This window comes from Mustelus asterias, chromosome 8 (genome assembly GCF_964213995.1).
Source record: "Mustelus asterias chromosome 8, sMusAst1.hap1.1, whole genome shotgun sequence".
Classification (NCBI taxonomy): Eukaryota; Metazoa; Chordata; class Chondrichthyes; order Carcharhiniformes; family Triakidae; genus Mustelus; species Mustelus asterias.
The window spans coordinates 32525903-32547018 of NC_135808.1; the positions used below are offsets into that span (position 1 = coordinate 32525903).

Here is a 21116-nt window from a genome sequence, read left to right on the forward strand (position 1 = left end):
AGGCGCTGAGTAAAGATTAGATTTTTTTCAGCCTGAATCTGAACCTGTCTGAGTTTGATCTTCCTGGTAACTAGTGACAGGCTGGCTGTTTATCTCTTTAATTGGTTAATTTTCTGAGACTAACCAATCAGTCATCCTCTGCTTCTGCAATAAGGAAATGAGCGAAGTCCCTTGGACAGGAAAATGGAGTCTGGAAAAAGTTTTTGTTTTTTTCATGTTCCCCCAGTTTATAAAGTTGTTTCATCCTCAGAGTGTTTAATTCCCAGTCACTGATTGGAATTGGGACAGTGGATTCCCAGAATGTTGCTGATCCTTTTCTCCATCTCCCTGTGTTTTTCCTGGGTCTCTCCCGGTAAGTACAGAATTCATTCTTCCATTCTCACTCTCTCTCTCTGGGGTGCATTTGAATCTTTTGGTGAGAGTTTGAAATGGGTGATATTTGCTCAGACGCTGTTATGTATCTGTCAGATATAACTGTTAGATAACATCATGACTGACAAGGGAGTGAAAGTGTACGGGGAGATAGAGAGGAAAGTAGAGTTCAGACCACAATCACATCAGCCACAGAATGGGAGAGCAGACTCGAGGGGCCGAATGGCCTACTCCTGCTCCAAGTTTGTATGTTCAAAACACCCAGATCAGAGAAACTTGGAGCAATTAAAATGGAAAGATCCAGAAACAGAGGGAACAAACGAGGAACAGGAAGATAAAATTGCGATAAAGGACATGGGGAAAATGTGCAGGTAATGGAAAGGCTAATGGTAAAAGTTTATAGAAATATATTAACAGTAAATGAGTGACTCTGGGAGATACGGAACCATTAAAGATTGATGTGGAGATGCCGGCGTTGGACTGGCGTAAACACAGTAAGAGGTTTAACAATACCAGATTAAAGTCCAACAGGTTTATTTGGTAGCAAACGCCACTAGCTTTCGGAGTGCTGCTCCTTCGTCAGGTGGAGTGAGAGATCTCCCACTCCATCTGACGAAGGGGCAGCGCTCCGAAAGCTAGTGGCGTTTGCTACCAAATAAACCAGTTGGACTTTAACCTGGTGTTGTTAGACTTCTTACCATTAAAGATTTACAGGAAGAGCTGTAGATAGCACGGGAGATTTATTAACCAGATAAAATATTAGCAGTAAGAACAAGATCAGAAGATTCCAGGTTCGGCTCCTGGCTGGCTCGCTGTTATATTTTTCCTGCACAGTGAGTTCTGCCTGACTGTGAGGAATGTTTTTGGAGTTGGGTGAACACAGGGAGTTGGGTGAACACAGGGAGTTGGGTGAACACAGGGAGTTGGGTGAACACAGGGAGTTGGGTGAACACAGGGAGTTGGGTGAACACAGGGAGTTGGGTGAACAGTGGGAGTTGGGTGAACACAGGGAGTTGGGTGAAACAGGCAGCAGAGGCTACAAGCGAGAGTGCTGATTGGTAAATGTTTTTCTTTGTGCTCTTGGCATTGTAGTTGTTGAACACTATTATAGTGTTTGTCTGTAATTTCTGTGGTTTATAGTTTGAAAAGGGTATATTCAATAGTAACAAGGAGCAAGAAAGAAAAACAAAACAAAACATCTTTCAAAAGTTTAATTTAAAGGGGTAAGACATGACAGGAGAGCTCCAAGCCGTGGTTTGTTCCTCTTGCTCCATGTGGCAGGCTGGGGACAGTTCCAGTCCCCTGGGTCAGCATGTGTGCAGGAAGTGTCTCCAGCTACAGCTCCTGGAAGCTCGCGTTTCAGAGCTGGAGCGGCGGCTGGAGACATTGTGGAGCATCCGTGAGTCAGAGAGTATCGTGGATAGCACGGATAGAGAGGTGATCACACCACAGGCTCAGACTCCGCAGGCAGGAAGGGAATGGGTGACCACCAGACATAGCAAGAGAGATAGGCAGGTAGCGCAGGAATCTCCTGTGGCCATTCCCCTGCAAAACAGATATATGGCTTTGGATACTGTTGAGGGGAATGACCTCTCTGGGGAAAGCAGCAGCAGCCAAACTCGTTGCACCACGGTTGGTTCTGCTGCAGAGGGGAAGGGTAAAAAGTGTACCAGTGCAATAGTTACAGGGGATTCAATTGTAAGAGGAATAGACAGGCATTTCTGTGGTTTATAGTTTATAATCTGGTCCTGTGTAATGAGACAGGAATAATTCATGATCTTGCAGTTAGGGATCCTCTCGGAAGAAGCGATCACAGTATGGTTGAATTTAAAAGAAGAAGGTAAAGAAGGTGAGAAGGTAAAATCCAACACCAGTGTCTTGTGCTTAAACAAAGGAGACTACAATGGGATGAGGGAGAAGTTGGCTGAGGTAGACTGGGAGCAAAAACTTTATGGTGGGACAATTGAGGAACAGTGGAGGACTTTCAAAGCGATCTTTCACAGTGTTCAGCAAAAGTATATACCAGTGATAAGGAAGGACTGTAAAAAAAGAGATAATCAGCCATGGATATCTAAGGAAATAAAGGAGGGTTTCAAATTGAAAGAAAACACATACAAAGTGGCAAAGATTCATGGGAAACTAGAGGATTGGGAAATCTTTAAAGGTCAGCAGAAAGCCACAAAAAAAGTGAAAGGAAGGTAAGATGGATTATGAGTAAACTAGCTCAGAATATAAAAAGAGACAGCAAAAGTTTCTACAAAGATATAAAACGAAAAAGAGTGGCTAAAGTAAACATTGGTCCTTTAGAGGCTGGGAAGGGGGGGGGGGGGTGTAATAACTGGAAATGAGGAAATTGCTGAGGCATTGAACAGGTATTTTGTGTCGGTCTTCACAGTGGAAGACACAAATAACATGCCAAAAATTGATGACAGGAAGGCTACGGCAGGTGAGGACCTAGAAACTATCATTATCATGAAAGAGATAGTGTTGGGCAAGCGAATGGGGCTAAAGGTAGACAAGTCTCCTGGCCCTGATGGAATGCATCCCAGGGAACTAAAAGAGATGGCGGGAGAAATAGCAAATGCACTCGTGGGTATTTACCAAAATTCGCTGGACTCTGGGGTGGTTCCCGCAGGTTGGAAAACAGCAAATGTGAGGTCGACAACAGGCAGGTAACTATAGGCTGGTTAGCTTAACATCTGTAGCAGGGAAAATGCTTGAATCTATCAGCAAGGAAGAAATAGCGAGACATCTGGATATAAATTGTCCCATTGGTAAGACGCAACATGGGTTCATGAAGGGCAGGTCATGTTTGACTAATTTGGTGGAATTTTTTGAGAACATTACATGTGCAGTGAACAATGGGGAACCTGTGGATGTGGTGTATCTGGATTTCCAGAAGGCATTTGACAAGGTGCCGCACCAAAGACTGCTGCATAAGATAAAGGTGCACGGTGTTACGGGTGATGTACTAGCATGGATAGAGGATTGGTTAACTAACAGAAAGCAAAGAGTGGGGGTAAATGGGTGTTTTTCTGGCGATTAGTGACTAGCGGTGTGCCTCAGGGGTCAGTGTTGGGACCGCAATTGTTTACGATTTACATAGATGATTTGGAGTTGGGGACCAAGTGTAATGTGTCAAAATTCGCAGATGACACTAAGATGGGTGGAAGAGCAAAGTGTGCAGAGGACGCTGAAAGTCTGCAAAGGGATATAGATAGTCTAAGTGAGTGGGCGAGGGTCTGGCAGATGGAGTACAATGTTGGTAAATGTGAGGTCATCCATTTTGGTAGGAATAACAGCAAAATGGACTATTATTTAAATGGTAAAAAATTGCAGCATGCTGCTGTGCAGAGGGACCTGGGTGTCCTTGTGCAGGAATCTCAAGGAGTTGGTTTGCAGGTGCAGCAGGTAACTAAGAAGGCAAATGGAATTTTGTCCATCATTGCTAGAGGGATGGAGTTTAAAAACAGCGAGATTATGTTGCAGCTGTATAAGGTGCTGGTGAGGCCACACCTGGAGTACTGTGTACAGTTTTGGTCTCCTTACTTGAGAAAGGATATACTGGCACTGGAGTGGGTGCAGAGGAGATTCACTAGGTTGATTCCGGAGTTGAGAGGGTTGGCTTATGAGGAGAGACTGAGTAGACTGGGGCTATACTCATTGGAATTCAGAAGAATGAGGGGAGATCTTATAGAAACATATAAGATCATGAAGGGAATAGATCAGATAGAAGCAAGGAAGTTGTTTCCACTGGTGGGTGAAACTCGAACTAGGGGGCATAGCCTCAAAATAAGGGGAAGCCGATTTAGGACTGAGTTGAGGAGGAACTTCTTCACACAAAGGGTTGTGAATCTGTGGAATTCCCTGCCCAGTGAAGCAGTTGAGGCTACCTCATTGAATGTTTTTTAGGCAAGGATAGATAAATTTTTGAACAGTAAAGGAATTAAGGGTTATGGTGAGCGGGCGGGTAAGTGGAGCTGAGTCCACAAAAAGATCAGGCATGATCTTATTGAATGGCGGAGCAGGCTCAAGGGGCCAGATGGCCGACTCCTGCTCCTAGTTCTTACGTTCTTAACAAATTCAAGTCCGTACCTTGATTTGGGAGCAGTGCTGTGAGATTCCAAAGTTACCAATGTAGGTTTACAAAAGGTGTGAGAGAGAAAGCAGACACAGAAAGACTTCACAGCACCAGGATGCACCAAAGCTCTTTCCAGCCAATGAAATACTTTTTCTCGTGTCCTCACTAAGACACAAAGTCAAGCTCTCCATATTTCTCCCTCCAGCACTCCCAAGTCAGGGGCGGGTAGAGCAAAGCTCCCTCAACTCTGCTCCAATCTCAGCACAGCATCTATATTTCCAACTTGATATTTTGCCCATTTTCCAGCCACCTGGGTGGCTTCTCAGGCTGTAGCTGCCAAAGTGAAGAAGTTGTTATGGTGTTCTCACTGTAATGGTGCAGGAAACTCTGATTAGACAATCTACATGAATGATGTTGTCTCAGGGATCAGTACTGATCCAGTTTATGATCTCCCTGCTCTGTCCCGGGATATATTACATTAATCTGGGGAGGAAAGTACTCCCTCAGGACTGATCCTCTGACAGTGCAGCACTCTGTCAGTAATACACTGCGTGTGCAGCCCAGTCTCTGGAATGGGAGCTTCAATCCAGAACATTCTGAGTCGGAGGTGAGAGTGTTTTCAGGCAGCCACAGCTGGGAGTGAAATTTAAATTGGAATATTCCTGCCTGGTGATTCCTAGACTTTTCCAAACTGAGGATATGTTCGTGAGTATGAATAAAGGGGGATTAAAAAGCTCTGTGAAGGACAGTGGAGATCCTGCTCTGGATTGTTCATCCCCCTCATAGAATCCCTACAGTGCAGAAGGAGGCCATTCGGTCCATCAAGTCTGCACCGATCACAACCCCACCCAGGCCCTATCCCCATAACCCCATGCATTTACCCGAGCTAGTACCCCTGACACTAAGGGGCAATTTACCATGGCCATCTACTAACCCGCACATTTTGGACTGTGGGAGGAAACCGGAGCACCCGGACGAAACCCACGCAGACATGGGGAGAACATGCAAACTCCACACAGACAGTGACCCAAGCCGGGAATTGAACCCGGGTCCTTGGTGCTGTGATCTTTCCACTCTGCTGCACTGGTTGGTTGGTGGAGTGGGGCAGGGAAATAGGACGTGAGCCGAACAATCGAATTTGTGCCTGGCGTCGGGATTCAGGATTCTCCCGGGCCATGTTTTCCGGCGGGATGTCAATTTCTACGCATTTGAATAGGTTTCCATATCATTAGAGTTTGGCTCGGCCCTTTTCCCCCTCCCGTACCTTTCCCTCCTCTCCAGCGTGACGTCACTCCAGCGTGAATCACAGATGGTTTATAAAAGTCTGGGGCTGGCGCAGCAGTCGCGAAGGAGAGTGAGGAGGTAAGTCCCATTGAGCGGCAGCCCCCGGAGTTCAGGGGGAGGGGGCACGGGATACTCGGGTGCTGCAATGTTGCTGGGTGGGGTGGGGGGCTTGCCTGGGTGCTGGGGGTCTTTCTTAATCGTTCATGGGATGTGGGTGTCACTGGCTGGGCCAGCATTTATTACCCATTCCTGAGAGCATTTAAGAGTCAACCACATTGCTGTGGGTCTGGAGTCACATGTAGGCCAGACCAGGTAAGGACGGCAGATTTCCTTCCCTGAAGGACACTGGTGAACAAGATGGGTATTTGCGACAATAGATAATAGTTTCGTGGTCACCATCAGATTTTTAATTTCAGACTTCTATTGAATTCAATTTTCACCATCTGCCTTGGTGGGATTTGAACCCAGGTACCCAGAGTATTCCCCTGGGTCTCTGGATTAGTCCAGCGACAATGTCACTACACCACCACCTCCCCTGTGGGGGACCAGTGCTGGGAGCCCCCACTTGCAGCAGGTTCATGGTGCACGCATTGCCCCTGGCTACACAGAGACCCCCGAAGGGTGCCACATGATGTCCACCACCAACCCACAAATATCCACCTGATTGTTCTGCTTTCTGTCTGCTGGACGGGCTCTGTGGCTGACCCCAGACCTTGTATCCCAGGCCCCACTAACAGTAACAGACAGCAGCTCTGTCAGCTGCTGCTCCAAGCACAGGGGCTGTGCCGGTGTTAACACGGCTCCTCACACTGCATGGACTCTGCACTGAAATGGGAACCTATCCCGTGATAGTCACGAGGCTGCCCCTACCCCGACTGTCTGAAATGCAACACCTGGGAGGCACTGCGGTGATAGCACCCATGCCCATGCCTCAAGGGTCCGCAATGGGCAGCCTGGCAAACCCAACCCTATGCCCTCCATGCCTGCTGTGGCCAGGATGTCAACGGTAGGCAACCCATTCAGATGATGCATGGCACCGTGTTGAGTTGCCAGCGCCCAGCCTCATGGGGATGCTGGTTACTGGGAGGGGGTGGGGGGCCTGGGGTGGATAACTGTACTAAATATTTCTATCTCCCTGTCACTATACAACTTACCCCCCCCCCATCCCCCCCCCCACCCCCCTGCGCAGTGTAGATATGGATTTTGGATTGGCAGTGATAGAAATGGCCATCATTGCAGCGGCCACTGAGGAGGGAGGAGGAGGGAGATGTCCGGCCACTCAAGGCCAAACAGAGCCAGAAGCCACAGCAGGAGGGCAGGGGGCTGCCGGTCAGGGCCAGGACATGGCAGTGCATCCTCCCACAGGGGAGGGGGGGCAGGGGAAGGTGGAGGCTCAGGGCGTACAGGACTTGCAGATCCTTCACAGGGATGATGGAAGCCACATGTTGCCGCAGGCTCCGTCTAAGTAAGGAGACAGTGCGGCACCTGTTTCAGGTCCTCAGACCTGGCAACTCGAGGGACAGGAGGACACCCATTCCCGTTGGCAGTGAAGGTCACGGTGCCCTCAACCTCTACACCACCAGGTCCTTCCAGGCGTCCAGCCAATTACATCCACTTCAACATGGGCCAGGCCCAACAGGAAGCCCGGACTGCAGGCTTCGCCACCATCACTGGACTGCCCCATGTGCAGAGGGCTGTAGGTGGCACTCACATTGTCCAGCGGACACTGCATGATCAGGGACTGCGCTTCATCAATAGGAAGGGGTTCCACTCCCTGAATGTGCAGATTGTCCGTAACCATGGGATTTTCCTTAATCCTGCCGGCCAGTGCTTTTTCGTGACCCCTTTTAGCCCTCCTTACTCCTTGCTTAAGTTTCTTTCTACTTTCCTTGTATTCCACTGGAATACAAGTAGAAAGGGACAGGTTTCTGGGCAGCATGCTACTTACCTGGAATGAGTCATTTGAACGAGGGTTTTGGAAATTCTCACTTCCATGGTGAACACCGACCTGGCTGTCAGTGACCATTCTCTCCTCACCCCCTGCTAGCTCCATAGCGCTCCTCAAAGGTAGTGAGGAGATGCAGCTCGGGGACCCCACCTCCAGTCTTGGCATGCTCCCGGTGGTTATGGGCCACTTTATCCTGTGGGGATAAAGGAGGGATTGAAAACCTGATGGCTGTAAGGACACAGGGTGTAGGGGGTGGGGGCGATTGGGTGGGGTTTATTGGGGCTGTGCCTCGGCAGTCTGGGGTTGTGACTGGGGGTGCCAGAGGGGTTGGAGGAATGGGGTTGGAGGCCGGGTGCTGGGAGGCTGCAGAGTGTCAGGCGGGTGGCTCGGTATTGCAGGCGTGACAGACGGGACCGATATCAGGATGGGATGGACACTGACCCTTCCTGCCTGAAGAAGATCGTTTATCTTCTTCCGGCACTTGTCACCGGTCCTCTGTGCCAGTACGCGGACACTGACGGCCGTTTACACAGCCTCCCAGACCATATTACTGGCCCAAGCCCTGGACCGTTGCCCCATTCGGGGTGGTGTTCGGGGGGTGGCTCTGTAGGGGTGGTGACTGATTTAGGAGAGGGTGGTGTTCGGGGGGCTCTGGTGGTGATTGGGACGAGGGGGTGGTGATTGGGGAAAGGGGATGGTGACTGGGGAGAGGAGGTGGTGATCGGGGAGAAAGGGGGTGGTGATCGGGGAGAGGGGGGTGGTGATCGGGGGAGATGGGGGTGGTGATTGGGGGAGAAAGGGGGTGGTGATCGGGGAGAGAAGGGGTGGTGATCAGGGGAGAGGGGGTGGTGATCGGGGGAGAAGGGGTGGTGGTTGGGGAGGGGGTGGTGAATGGGGAGGGGGTGGTGATTGCGAAGGGGGTGGTGATTGCGGACGGGGTGGTGATTGGGGAGGGGGTGGTGATTGGGGAGGGGGTGGTGATTGGGGAGGGGGTGGTGATTGGGGAGGGGGTGGTGATTGGGGAGGGGGTGGTGATTGGGGAGGGGGGATGGTGAAGTCCAGCGAGAGTGTTCTGACGATCAGACCGGTGTTTATTGACCAATCCCTTTTACTGTTTCTTTTTACAGACACTAACACACACACGGTGATATACACTGTTGTCTCTGGGATAGAAGATTTTCCTGCGGTTACAAGCACTGCAGTGGTCAATGGTATCCAAACAGGATATTGTGACAGTAATATCCGTCGCTGCATTCCCAGACAGATGTTCATGGCTGCAAATATCGACTCTGAATTCTGGGACTATATCTCAGAACTGGTGAACTCACACTCAGACATGGTAAAGGAGAATCTGAATACAGTGCTGAAGATCACAAACCAGACATCCGGTAAGATCAGGCAGACAGAAACAGCGTGTCAATGTACAACCTTACACTGAACTCAATCCATCTCCCAGCACTGACCCCTAGGACACTGAACTCAATCCATCTCCCAGCACTGACCCCTGGGACACTGAACTCAATCCATCTCCCAGCACTGACCCCTGGGACACTGAACTCAGACCCCCAGCACTGACCCCTGGGACACTGAACTCAGTCCCCCAGCACTGACCCCTGGGACACTGAACTCAGTCCCCCAGCACTGACCCCTGGGACACTGAACTCAGTCCCCCAGCACTGACCCCTGGGACACTGAACTCAGTCCCCCAGCACTGACCCCTGGGACGCTGAACTCAGTCCATCTCAGTCCAGGAGCAGCACGGTGGCACAGTGGTTAGCACTGCTGCCTCACAGTGCCAGGGACCTGGGTTCGATTCCCGGCTTGGCTCCACTGTCTGTGTGGAATTTGCACGTTCTCCCCATGTCTGCGTGGGTTTCCTCGGGTGCTTCGGTTTCCTCCCACAATCTGAAAGACATGCTGGTTAGGTGCATTGGCCATGCTAAATTCTCCCTCAGTGTACCCAAACAGGCTCCATATGGCGTCCAGGGGAATTTCACAGTAACTTCATTGCAGTGTTAATGTAAGCCTTACTTGTGACTAATAAATAAATGTCAGTATCTCCCAGCACTCACCCCTGGTACACTGAACTCAGTCCCCCAGCACTGACCCCTGGTACACTGAACTCAGTCCCCCAGCACTGACCCCTGGTACACTGAACTCAGTCCCCCAGCACTGACCCCTGGGACACTGAACTCAGTCCCCCAGGACTGACCCCTGGTACACTGAACTCAGTCCCCCAGCACTGACCCCTGGGACACTGAACTCAGTCCCCCAGCTCTGACCCCCTGGGACACTGAACTCAGACCCACAGCACTGATCCCTGGGACACTGAACTCAGTCCCCCAGCACTGACCCCCTGGGACACTGAACTCAGTCCCCCAGCACTGACCCCCTGGGACACTGAACTCTGTCCCCCAGCACTGACCCCCTGGGACACTGAACTCAGTCCCCCAGCATTGACCCCCTGGGACACTGAACTCTGTCCCCCAGCACTGATCCCTGGGACACTGAACTCAGTCCCCCAGCACTGACCCCCTGGGACACTGAACTCAGACACCCAGCACTGACCCCTGGGACACTGAACTCAGTCCCCCAGCACTGATCCCTGGGACACTGAACTCAGTCCCCCAGCACTGACCCCGGGACACTGAACTCAGTCCCCCAGCACTGACCCCCTGGGACACTGAACTCAGACACCCAGCACTGACCCCTGGGACACTGAACTCAGTCCCCCAGCACTGACCCCTGGGACACTGAACTCAGTCCCCCAGCACTGACCCCTGGGACACTGAACTCAGTCCCCCAGCACTGACCCTATCTAATTTAGTAACCTCACCGCTCAGCTTCCTGCTGCTGATGGCACAGGAAGATTCCGTCCATTTCTATCTCAGACTAAACCCCCTTTCACCACTGAAAAGATTGTCTATTGATTATTGATCCCTGTTTGGTTCTCACAGGAATTCACGTTCTTCAATGGATTCGGTCTGTCGAGGTCACTGAAGACGGCTCCATTAAGATATCGATGCGGTTTGGATTTGATGGAAAGGACTATATTAGTTTAGAGCCAGACAGAATGAGATGGGTTGCGTACAATCACTTCGCAGTGAAGACTAAAGAGAAATGGGATTCCGATCAATCCTGGAATAATTACTGGGAAAAATATCTGCAGGAAGCATTTGTTCAACATTTAAATAAATATTTGGAAGCTGGAAAGGAATATTTTGGACGGAAAGGTATTGATTTCAGTTTTGAGCCCATGTTCTGATCTAACTTCACTGATCTATCAAACCGTTCTCCCATTCCATTCAGTGTGGGTTTATTGTTTGTGTTTTCACCCTTTCCCATTACAGTTCAGCCTGACGTCTTCATCTCCAGAAGTGAACCCATTAGTCAGTACAAGCCGCTCACTCTCTCCTGCCTGGTTACTGGCTTTTATCCTGTAGACATCGAGGTGAACTGGCTAAGGAATGGAGAGGTAATGTCTGAGACACTATCCTCGGGGGTTCGACCGAACCACGATGGGACCCATCAGATCCAGAAAGAGATTGAAATAAATGCTGGGGATGAGGATCAATACTCCTGTCGAATTGAACACAGCAGCCTGGCAGAGCCCAAGCTCCGTCAGTGGGGTAAGGAACTGTACTGGATATCTGCGAGCACATTCCCATTCTCCCCATTCCCTGTCTCCCCCCTGAGAATCAATTTTCACCCCATGGCAAAGATTCCCTTCAATTCCAAACACTCTGATTATTGTCAAGAATCTCTTGTGTGGAACGTGATCAATGACCTTCTGGAAGTCCATCTGGAGCAGGTCCATCGACACTCCCTTATCCACCATGGGGCCAGTGTCAAAGCAAAGCTTCAACCAATCCCATTTGGACTGGGGCGGCTTCAGTTCAAATTCTCCCCAATGAACACAGAACCGGGAATGGATCCGAGAACAGAGAGACAATCCTCATATTATTCAAATGTGTTTCAGAAATCCCAGGAAACAGTGGGGGACTCTCCCATCTTGGAATTATAATCGGAGCAGTGATCCCAGCACTGGCTGTTATATTCGGAATAATCATCTGGAAAAGCCAACGAAGAGGTAAGAATCAGAGAGAGGGGAATGTGGAACTGAGCGGACAGAGTGAGTGTGGGGAATCTCCAGTACTGGGAGTACAGGACACTGTGTTGAATGAATGGATTTAATTCCCACACACAGATACACACGTATAAGCACATCTTGTTCCCTGTCTGATCTTCCTTTGTGTGATCAGCCCAGACCAGGTGTAATATTGATCATTAAAGCCACCGCACACACTCACATCCTCACCTACCGAGTATGGATGGAATGGAAGAGATCTACAGGATCTCCATAAAGTGTAAGGATGGAGGGGAGTGTGAGAATGAGTATTTCTCACACAATCTCCATTCCCTCACACTTGTTGTGTTCTCACTCTCTGAGAATGGATTATTCCCCATTCTAACTGACATTTATTTTACTTCTGCAGATTCACCAAGTGGGACGTACACAACAGCTCCCAGTCAGTGACTGAGGGACAGATTGTTGGGAATGAAATACATTCACATTTTGTGCACTTTTCTCACTTTCTGATTGCTCAGAGTTTTAAATATCTTTAAATGTTTGCGCATTTTGATCAAGACTTTTTGGACTCAGTATAAAAGACTCTGTGATACGTCCGGTAATGGAGAAGACAATCAGGATGTTGGAAACACCTTTCTGGTGCTGGGCAGTTTTCCACTTCACTTTATATGTTGTGTGAGATGAAGGAAAGTGAAAGCTGATCTGCTGAATTCCCACACAGTCACAGAGTGTTCATCCCGGCGGCTCCTTTATACAGGGACTCTGCGCTGTACAGGCTGTTCCCAGGAGCACACACTGAGATAAACACCGTCTCCTGCTGGAGGACCATCAACTCAGTGAAAATCAGCCTGAAACTCACAGCACTTCCAGGGCAAAGGATTTTTTCAGACTGCCACATTGCAAGGTCCAGGAATACTGGTGAGGGACACAACACAGCTTGGGGCAGCTACTGGAGACACTCCATGGGGAAAGACCTCTGACTAAGACCCTCCCATCATAGCTACAGAGAATGCCTGGAAAACATGTCAAATCTCTCCGTGTGATTATTGCTGAGATATTAATATTGCCAATCTAAATTGTAACTCTGAGTGCAGTGAGACTCCACAGAATGTCAGAATTATATTGATAGACACTTTTGGCTCTTTATGTAATGTCATATTTGACGTGTTCTGCGATGTATTTTTGTTTATTTTAATGTTATAACACATTCATGGAGGAAAGTCTATAATCAGGATCATAGTGAAACATCGATAACTGTGGACTGTAATCAATAGATAATTGTCAGTGTTTGACTTGCCTGAATTCTTCTTCACTGATTTCACAGGAAAGGTTGAATTCAATCACTCAGCAGCTTGTGACGATTGGAATGGGCAGTTGTTGAGGTTCAATCCAATGTGAACTGGCTGAGTTCAGACCAAATGTCATCATTCACTGTTTTCCATCAGCATTGATTGACTTGTTAACAGAAAAGAAGATGTCAGTGCGAGAGACAGAGGAGAGGAAGCCGTGTCCTAACTTTAGTGAATCAAACTTCAACACATTTCCCAGTGAGCTGGAGGTGAAGGCTCACCAGCTTCTCAGTAATGAGAAGTGTGGAGAAGCTGATAAAGGGAGTGTGTTGGTGTGGAAGGACAATATCCCGGCAATAGTGTTGAAGACTTGTGCTCCAGAACTTGCTGCTCCCCGAGCCAAGCTGTTCCAGTACAGCTGGAACACGGGCAATGTATAAAATTGCCCAGGTATGTGCTGTACACGAGAAACAGGACAAATTTAACCCAGCCAATTACAGCCCAATCACCTGTCCACCATCTACATGGCACAAGTCAGGAGTGTGAGGATTGTATTCATTGGAGTTTTGAAAACTGAGAGGGGATCTCATTGAGACTTATCAAATTCTCACAGGATTAGAGAGGGTAGATTCAGAAAGAATGTTCCAAATGGTGGGGGAGTCCAGGAGTAGGGGTCACAGTTTGAGGATAAGAACTGAGGTGAGGAGAAATTTCTTCACCCAGAGAGTGGTGAATGTGTGGCATTCACTATCACAGAAAGTAGGTGAGGCCAAAACATGGTCTGACCTCAAGAATAAATTAGAATAGCTCTTGGGCCTTTTGGGATCAAGGGTTATGGGGGAAAGGGGATCATGATATTGAATTTGATGATCAGCCATGATCATAATGAATGGTGAAAAGTCTCGAAGGGTCGAATAACCTACTCCTGCTTCTGTTTTGTATGTTTCTATGGAATGGAATTCTCTCCACTTGCCTAGATGAGTGCAGCTCTAAAAACACTCAAGAAACTCAACAAACACTATTCAGGATAAAGCAGCCGGCTTCATTGCTACCCATTCCACAAGGGGTGGCACGGTGGCACAGTGTTAGCACTGCGGCCTCACAGCACCAGGGACCCAGGTTTGATTCCTGTCTTGGGTCACTCTGTGTGAAGTTTGCACATTCTCCCCGTGTCAGCGTGTGTTTCCTCCGGGTGCTCCGATTTCCTCCCATGGACCAAAGATGTGCGGGTGAGCTGGACTGGCCAGGCTAAATTACCCCTTTGTGTCATGGGGATTAGCACGGCGAAATGCATGAGTTAATGGGGATGGGGCCTGTGTGGGATTGTGGTCGGTGCAGACTCGATGGGCTGAATGGCCTCCTTCTGCACTGGAGGATTCTATGATTGAAGCCCTTCGCCACTGATACACAGTGGCAGCTGTGTGAACCATCTACAAGATTCACTGCAGGAACTCACCAAGGCTCCTTGGGCAGCACCTTTTAAACCCACTAGCATCTTGAAGGACAAGGACAGCAGATACTTGGGAACACACACTGCCTGGAGGTTCCGCTCCAAGCCACACACCACCTTAACTTGGAAATATATCAGCTGTTCCTTCACCGTCACTGGGTCAAACCCTGGAACTCCCACTCTAACAGCACTGTGAAGGGCAACTCGGGATGGGCAATAAATGCTGGCCTAGCCAGGAATTTTCACATCCTGTTGAGACTAAAAAAAAGCAACGTGGAAAGAAATGGAATAATTTAACAGTCTTACAGGGTTTGTAGAATTCTTGCAAGTTTTTCATTTAAATTTTAATTGATAATTGAATGGGTTATGGAGTGAGGATGCACATACACCCCCATGTAAGCATGCACATGTACACCAGTGCGCACATACAGACAAACACACACAGACACACAGAAACAGGCATATGTAAACACACACATGAACACACATGCATACACAAACAGACACATGCAAACACACAGACACAGGGACCAACACATACATACATACGTACACACACAGACATGCGCACACACTGGTGCACAAATAAGCACACACATGCTCATATACACACAAATACACACAGTACGCTCATATACACACATACTCACAACTACAAAGAGAGGTGTATACACACAGATACATGTCACAGTTAAGGATTTTCTGTGGGGTAACATTTACAATTGGTATGGAAACTATTTCCCTCACAATTAAGAGCAGTGGGCAGGCTCCCTGTTGTGGGAAAAATCCACCAGTAGTCAGACTTCGAGATTCAGAAAATACGATTTATTTAACGGAGCTCTGGGAGTTAAGGCACAAATTTGTAGAATACCTTTTCTCACTAGAATGTCGGGAGCGGTCCATTTTTATACCCTTTACACAATGGGTAAACCGGTGATTCGAACATTATCACATCGTTTCAGCAGGTACAAACAGATATAGACATTTAACATAGTATTGTTCTTATGAATGGGTACATTTTCTCATGTCTGTATCTATCAATGGTTAGTTTCGGCTCATTCAGGTGTTAATTGGTTTCCTTGCATTCATATTTTCCTGCTCTCCCCAAGGCTAATCTAGTCCCTTTGTTTCGGGTTTTCCTTATCTTAAAAGATGTCTTGACCCTTGGCTTGGCTTCCTGAGGTGTTTGTTTGCTATGAGTCACTGTCTGTGATTTAGAAATGGCTTGTCTGTTAGGTTTTGATTAAAGTGATTTCTGATAAGTGGGAGCCGGTGTCTGCTTTTTGGCTCCTTTCCCAGTTAACTCTTTATGTGCCAAGCAGCCATTTTAAAGTGTGTTCTCCTTGTATTTTTCCCTTTACAGTCCCTCCTTTTTGGTTGGATTATAGGTTTAACAATCCCCAGACCAACAATCATACATTCACATATACAAATCTTCGTTCTTCTCTCCTTCTTTGCTTCTTTCGATGTCTTCATTTCTTCCAGTATCTTCATTTCTTCTGACGTCTTTGGGGATCTTCATTAGGGGCTCTTCTTCGATGTACACACTGGCTCCTGGCACAATTCTTGTCATGATGTGGAGATGCCGGCGTTGGACTGGGGTAAACACAGTAAGAAGTTTAACAACACCAGGTTAAAGTCCAACAGGTTTATTTGGTAGCAAAAGCCACACAAGCTTTCGAGGCTCTGAGCCCCTTCTTCAGGTGAGCACTCACCTGAAGAAGGGGCTCAGAGCCTCGAAAGCTTGTGTGGCTTTTGCTACCAAATAAACCTGTTGGACTTTAACCTGGTGTTGTTAAACTTCTTACAATTCTTGTCAACATTATTTTAAAACAGACTTTAAGACATCCCACAGTCAGACAACAGACAATTATAATGACAATGAGTATGACCAATCCATGTAACAGGTACGATTCCCAGGACTCTCCCACCAGCCATGCCAGCCAACTACTTCCTCTCCTGGGTCCCTGTCTAAAGTTATCAAGCTGTTTCCTGATGTCATTGATGACCTGTGTAATATTGTAAGACTCATCTGTGACATGGGTTATGCATTTGTTGCCTATGATTGTACATACTCCCCCTTTTTGTGCTAACTGGTAGTCCACTGCGTATCGTGTCTGCTGAGCATACAATCTTAGTTCAGCCATTTCTTGGTTAACAGCCTCCAATGCTTTTGAAGTGCTGTTTCCCAGGATTGTTAGTCCACAAACAATATGGTTTCTATTCTTTGCTCCAATTACCCCGGCTGACCCCCCTAGAGATAAAGCTCCGAGGAACCCATACCCCAGTGAGGATCCCAGTGTACCCGGGGCTTCCCAGTCAGCGCAGAATTCCCTGCTAATAGCCCGGGTTACTATTCTCTTCCGAATGTACCCCTTCTGAGGGCATGGAACAGTCAGTGGCCCGATTGTTCCTACCGCAAAACGGTTTGGGAGGTTTGGTGTTTCTGTCATGTAGGTACCATTGAAGAGGAATACATATCCCTTCTTAGCCCGGTAACACTTAGTGTCCCGATTATGAGTTTGCTCATACTGCCAATTGTTCAGTTTATCTGGCTTCCCGTTTGATCCCACCACCTGGTAAGTATCAAAGGGGTATGTCCATTTGGCTGAGCTTACGTGAGTCCCATTACATTGCCCGCAAATAAGCTGTCTTCCTGCGGTTATATTTAAACATTTCCGTTCGTCACAAATACAAGTAACCTGTCCTTTGTTAATCCGACAATGTTGACGAACACACTGTGTCTGTACACAAGAATCATTCTTAGGGACTAAGGCATAGGCACATCCCCATCCCTGCCCCGTGAAACAAAGCGGATAGCTTGCAGTGTCTGGACAAGCTTTTCCTTCCTCCTGTTGGGACCCCCGCATGTAGGATCTGTGGGGTTTACAAGTCCCACACATCTCCCCTGTAAACCTCCTTTATATTTGCCAATTTGTCCCTTACAGGGTGTCTCTGATGTATCTACAGTATATAAGTCATGAGGGGTCCACCCAGGGGTGGCTACAAATAGGGCTTCTACAGATTGTGTTAACGGGTAACGTACAGTTCGATTCCCGTGTAAATGTATGTGAGCTTTTTAAAACAAATTATCTTCCAGCCCAGTCAAATTTACAGTTGCCACAACGCAAAATAATAGTTACATACGCGATTACATACATATCCGCAACAGTCATAAAACTTAACACTATAATTCAATCTTTACAAGTTATTTTATTTATTAACCCGCGCACGCTGGCTCTTGCTTGCAGTCTTTGCCTGTGTTGAGGAAAGCAGTTCTGTTAGTTCATCAGTTTAGCTACTTATCTCCTTTGTATAATTTCAGCTGCATCCAGTGCTTCCAGACACCTTTCCCTCTTATGTCTATACAGGCACAGGTGTCCCCACTAATTATAATTTCATGTGGCCCATTCCACTTTGGTGCAAACCCTGGTTTGTTGGGTAGTGTTTTTACTAGGACGTGACTTCCCACTGTTGGGACGTCAGGGAGCATTTCCAGCTCTCTCTCTGCGTCTTTTATTTCCTGATTGTCTTTTACCAATTTGCGCATCCCTTTTAGCTGGGTGCTCAGGTCCAGAACGTATCTCTTGATTTTATCTTTTAGTGGACCGACATCGGTCCCACCTGTTACGATGCTTTCTGGTAACTGCATCGCCCGTCCTATCATTAGCTCATAAGGGGTTAATCCGGTTGTCCGGTTCGTGGTAGCTCTTAATTTCATTAGTATTGTGGGCAATACCGCTGTCCACCTTCTCCCTGATGTCTGCATGGCTTTAGCGAGTGCATTTTTTAGTGTTCTGTTCATACGCTCCACCATTCCAGAGCTCTGTGGGTGGTAGGGGATGTGAAATTTTTGTTTTATCCCCATTAATTAGCATACTGTTTTTATCACCTTTCCGGTGAAGTGCATTCCCTGGTCCGAATCAATTTGTAGGGGTACTCCCCATCTTGGGATTACCTCCTCTGCCAATATCCTAGCCACTGTGGTAGCAGTGCAGTTTGAAGTCGGGAACGCTTCTACCCACCTGGTGAACTGGTCTATGATGACCAGACAGTAAGTCTTGCCATGGGACTGTGGCAGCGGTCCGGTAAAATCTAGTTGTAGATGTTCCCAGGGTCCCTTTGGTCTCGGCTGGTGTCCCATTCTAATTTGTATGGGTCTACCAGGATAGTGTTGCGTGCACGTCACGCATCGGTGACAGTGTCGGGCAATATCCTTTCCCATTCCCTTCCACCACCACTCCTTCCCGATATTAGTGATCATGGCCTCTCTACCCACATGTGAGAGTCCATGATGTAACTCCAATAGGGTGTTTTGTATGCACTCTGGTGTCATTACCTTATCCTCTCGTCTCCAAATGTTATCGGTCCCCTTAACTGCTCCCTGAGCTTCCCATTTCTCCTTTTCTTCCTTTGGGGTATCCTCATGTAAACCCTGAATGTCTACCTTGGCTCCTGTCTGTTCTATTGCTGCTATTGGCAATTCATCAATTATTTCCTGCTCTAGGGCTAACTGTGCTGCCCTATCTGCGGCTTGGTTTCCTTTGAAATTTAGCCAGTCTGGGCTATCTCTTCCGGGCTCTTTCTGGTGCGCTTTAATTTTTATTACTGCGGCTTCTCTCGGTCTCTTGCTAGCTCTCAATAATGCCTCAATTCTCTGCTGGTGCTTGATAGGGGTTCCCCCTGTGGTTATGAACCCTCTCCTTCCCCAAGCTGTCATATAATCATGTATGACTCCGAAGGCATAGCGGCTGTCTGAATAAATGTTTACCGCTTTACCCTCAGATAACTCAAGTGCCTGGGTGAGTGCCACCAGTTCTGCCACTTGTGCGGACAAGCCTCCGTTAATTCTACCTGACCCTACTGTTCCTAATTTATCATTTACGACTGCCCATCCTGTCCGTGGTGATCCTTCCACATATTTACGTGACCCATCCACAAAGAGGGTCTCTTCCGCTGTTACCAGGGGCATATCCTTTATCCTACCTTCCCCTTCTCCCACATCCACATCCCCACAATTGTGGGGTTCTCCTTCATCTAAAATCCCTTCTGCTGGGTTATTTCCCGTATCCCTTATTATTGTTACGGACTTGCTGGGAGGTAGGAGGACAGCTTCCCATTTAGCCCTTCTCATGTTGGAGACTGACTTTAGTTTTCCTGTGGGGTTCAGCATTTCCACCAAGGTGTGTTTGGTGTGGAGGATTATATTCCCTGTCATGATGACTGGCTCGCTAACCTTTACAGCCCAGGCGGCGCAATCCAAGGCGGCTATGCACCTTGGCAGTCCGGTAACTACCGGCCCTTCTGCGGTGGAATAATACCCTATGGGTCTCTTTCTGTCCAGTAAGAAGTCTCACAACACCAGGTTAAAGTCCAACAGGTTTATTTGGTAGCAAATACCATAAGCTTTCAGAGCACAGCTCCTTCGTCAGATGGAGTGGATATCTGTTCTCAAACAGTACAAACAGACACAGAAATCAAATTACAGAATACTGATTAGAATGCAAATCTCTACAGCCAGCCAGGTCTTAAATGTACAGACAATGTGGGTGGAGGGAACATTCAACACAGGTTAAAGAGATGTGTATTGTCTCCAGACAGAACAGCTAGTGAAATTCTACAAGCCCAGGAGGCAAGCTGTGGGGGTTACTGATAATGTGACATAAATCCAACATCCCGGTTTAGGCCGTCCTCATGTGTGCGGAACTTGGCTATCAGTTTCTGCTCAGCGACTCTGCGCTGTCGTGTATCGTGAAGGCCGCCTTGGAGAACGCTTACCTGAAGATCCAAGGCTGAATGCCCGTGACTGCTGAAGTGTTCCCCCACAGGAAGAGAACAGTCTTGCCTGGTGATTGTCGAGCGGTGTTCATTCATCCATTGTTGTAGCGTCTGCATGGTTTCCCCAATGTACCATCCCTCGGGACATCCTTTCCTGCAGCGTATCAGGTAGACAACGTTGGCCGAGTTGCAAGAGTAGGTACCGTGTACGTGGTAGATGGTGTTCTCACGTGAGATGATGGCATCTGTGTCGATGATCCTACCTGTGTTACCACTGCGGAATAGAACCCTTCCTCATCATTACAATGAATGTGGAAGTCTTTGTTAAGATCGGGTAATCCTAGCCCGGGGGCTGATATTAGTTCTGTTTTTAGTTTATTGTAAGCTTCTTCTTGCTTGGGTCCCCACTCTACGGGGTCTAAAGCTGGCTTCCCTCCTTTAACGAGTCTCTGTATGGGTTCTGAGAGTTTTGAGAACCCTTGGATGAAACTCCGACTGTAGTTGAATAGTCCTAGCACCTTTCTAACCCCTCTTATGTTAACGGGCCGTGGCATCTGTTGTATTGCCTCTTTCCTGTCCGCCGGCATTTCTTTAAGTCCTTGGGATATAAGGTGCCCTAGGTATAGGACCTGTGATTTCCCGATCTGTGCCTTATTGGGGCTGAACTTCAACCCCGCGGCTTTTAATTTCGTTCAGTACTAAATATAAGGCTTATTGATGTCCTGACTTGGACTCTAAAGCTATTAGGATGTGTAAGTTTTAGGGCAAATCCTCCATGATTAAAAAACCCAGAGATAAGGAAAATGGCCGACTGGTTGTCAGGC

The 21116-nt window shown here is 48.0% G+C and overlaps 1 protein-coding gene across 2 annotated transcripts in view; it reads left to right on the forward strand.

Annotated features, from left to right (window-relative positions):
- Positions 1–145: 145 nt before the first annotated feature.
- The window catches only part of LOC144496988 (class I histocompatibility antigen, F10 alpha chain-like), a 66016-nt gene continuing 45045 nt past the window's right edge, over positions 146–21116 (forward strand). Inside the window, exons 1-6 of one of the 2 annotated variants that reach the window (XM_078217654.1) lie at positions 146–352; positions 8813–9073; positions 10643–10918; positions 11036–11314; positions 11665–11775; positions 12182–13067. In XM_078217654.1, the coding sequence (XP_078073780.1) occupies positions 301–352; positions 8813–9073; positions 10643–10918; positions 11036–11314; positions 11665–11775; positions 12182–12222 (1020 nt within the window). In that variant the 5' untranslated portion in view covers positions 146–300 and the 3' untranslated portion in view covers positions 12223–13067. Of the gene's footprint in view, positions 353–8812; positions 9074–10642; positions 10919–11035; positions 11315–11664; positions 11776–12181; positions 13068–21116 lie in introns of those variants that run through there. The other variant, XM_078217657.1, reaches the window with a different exon arrangement.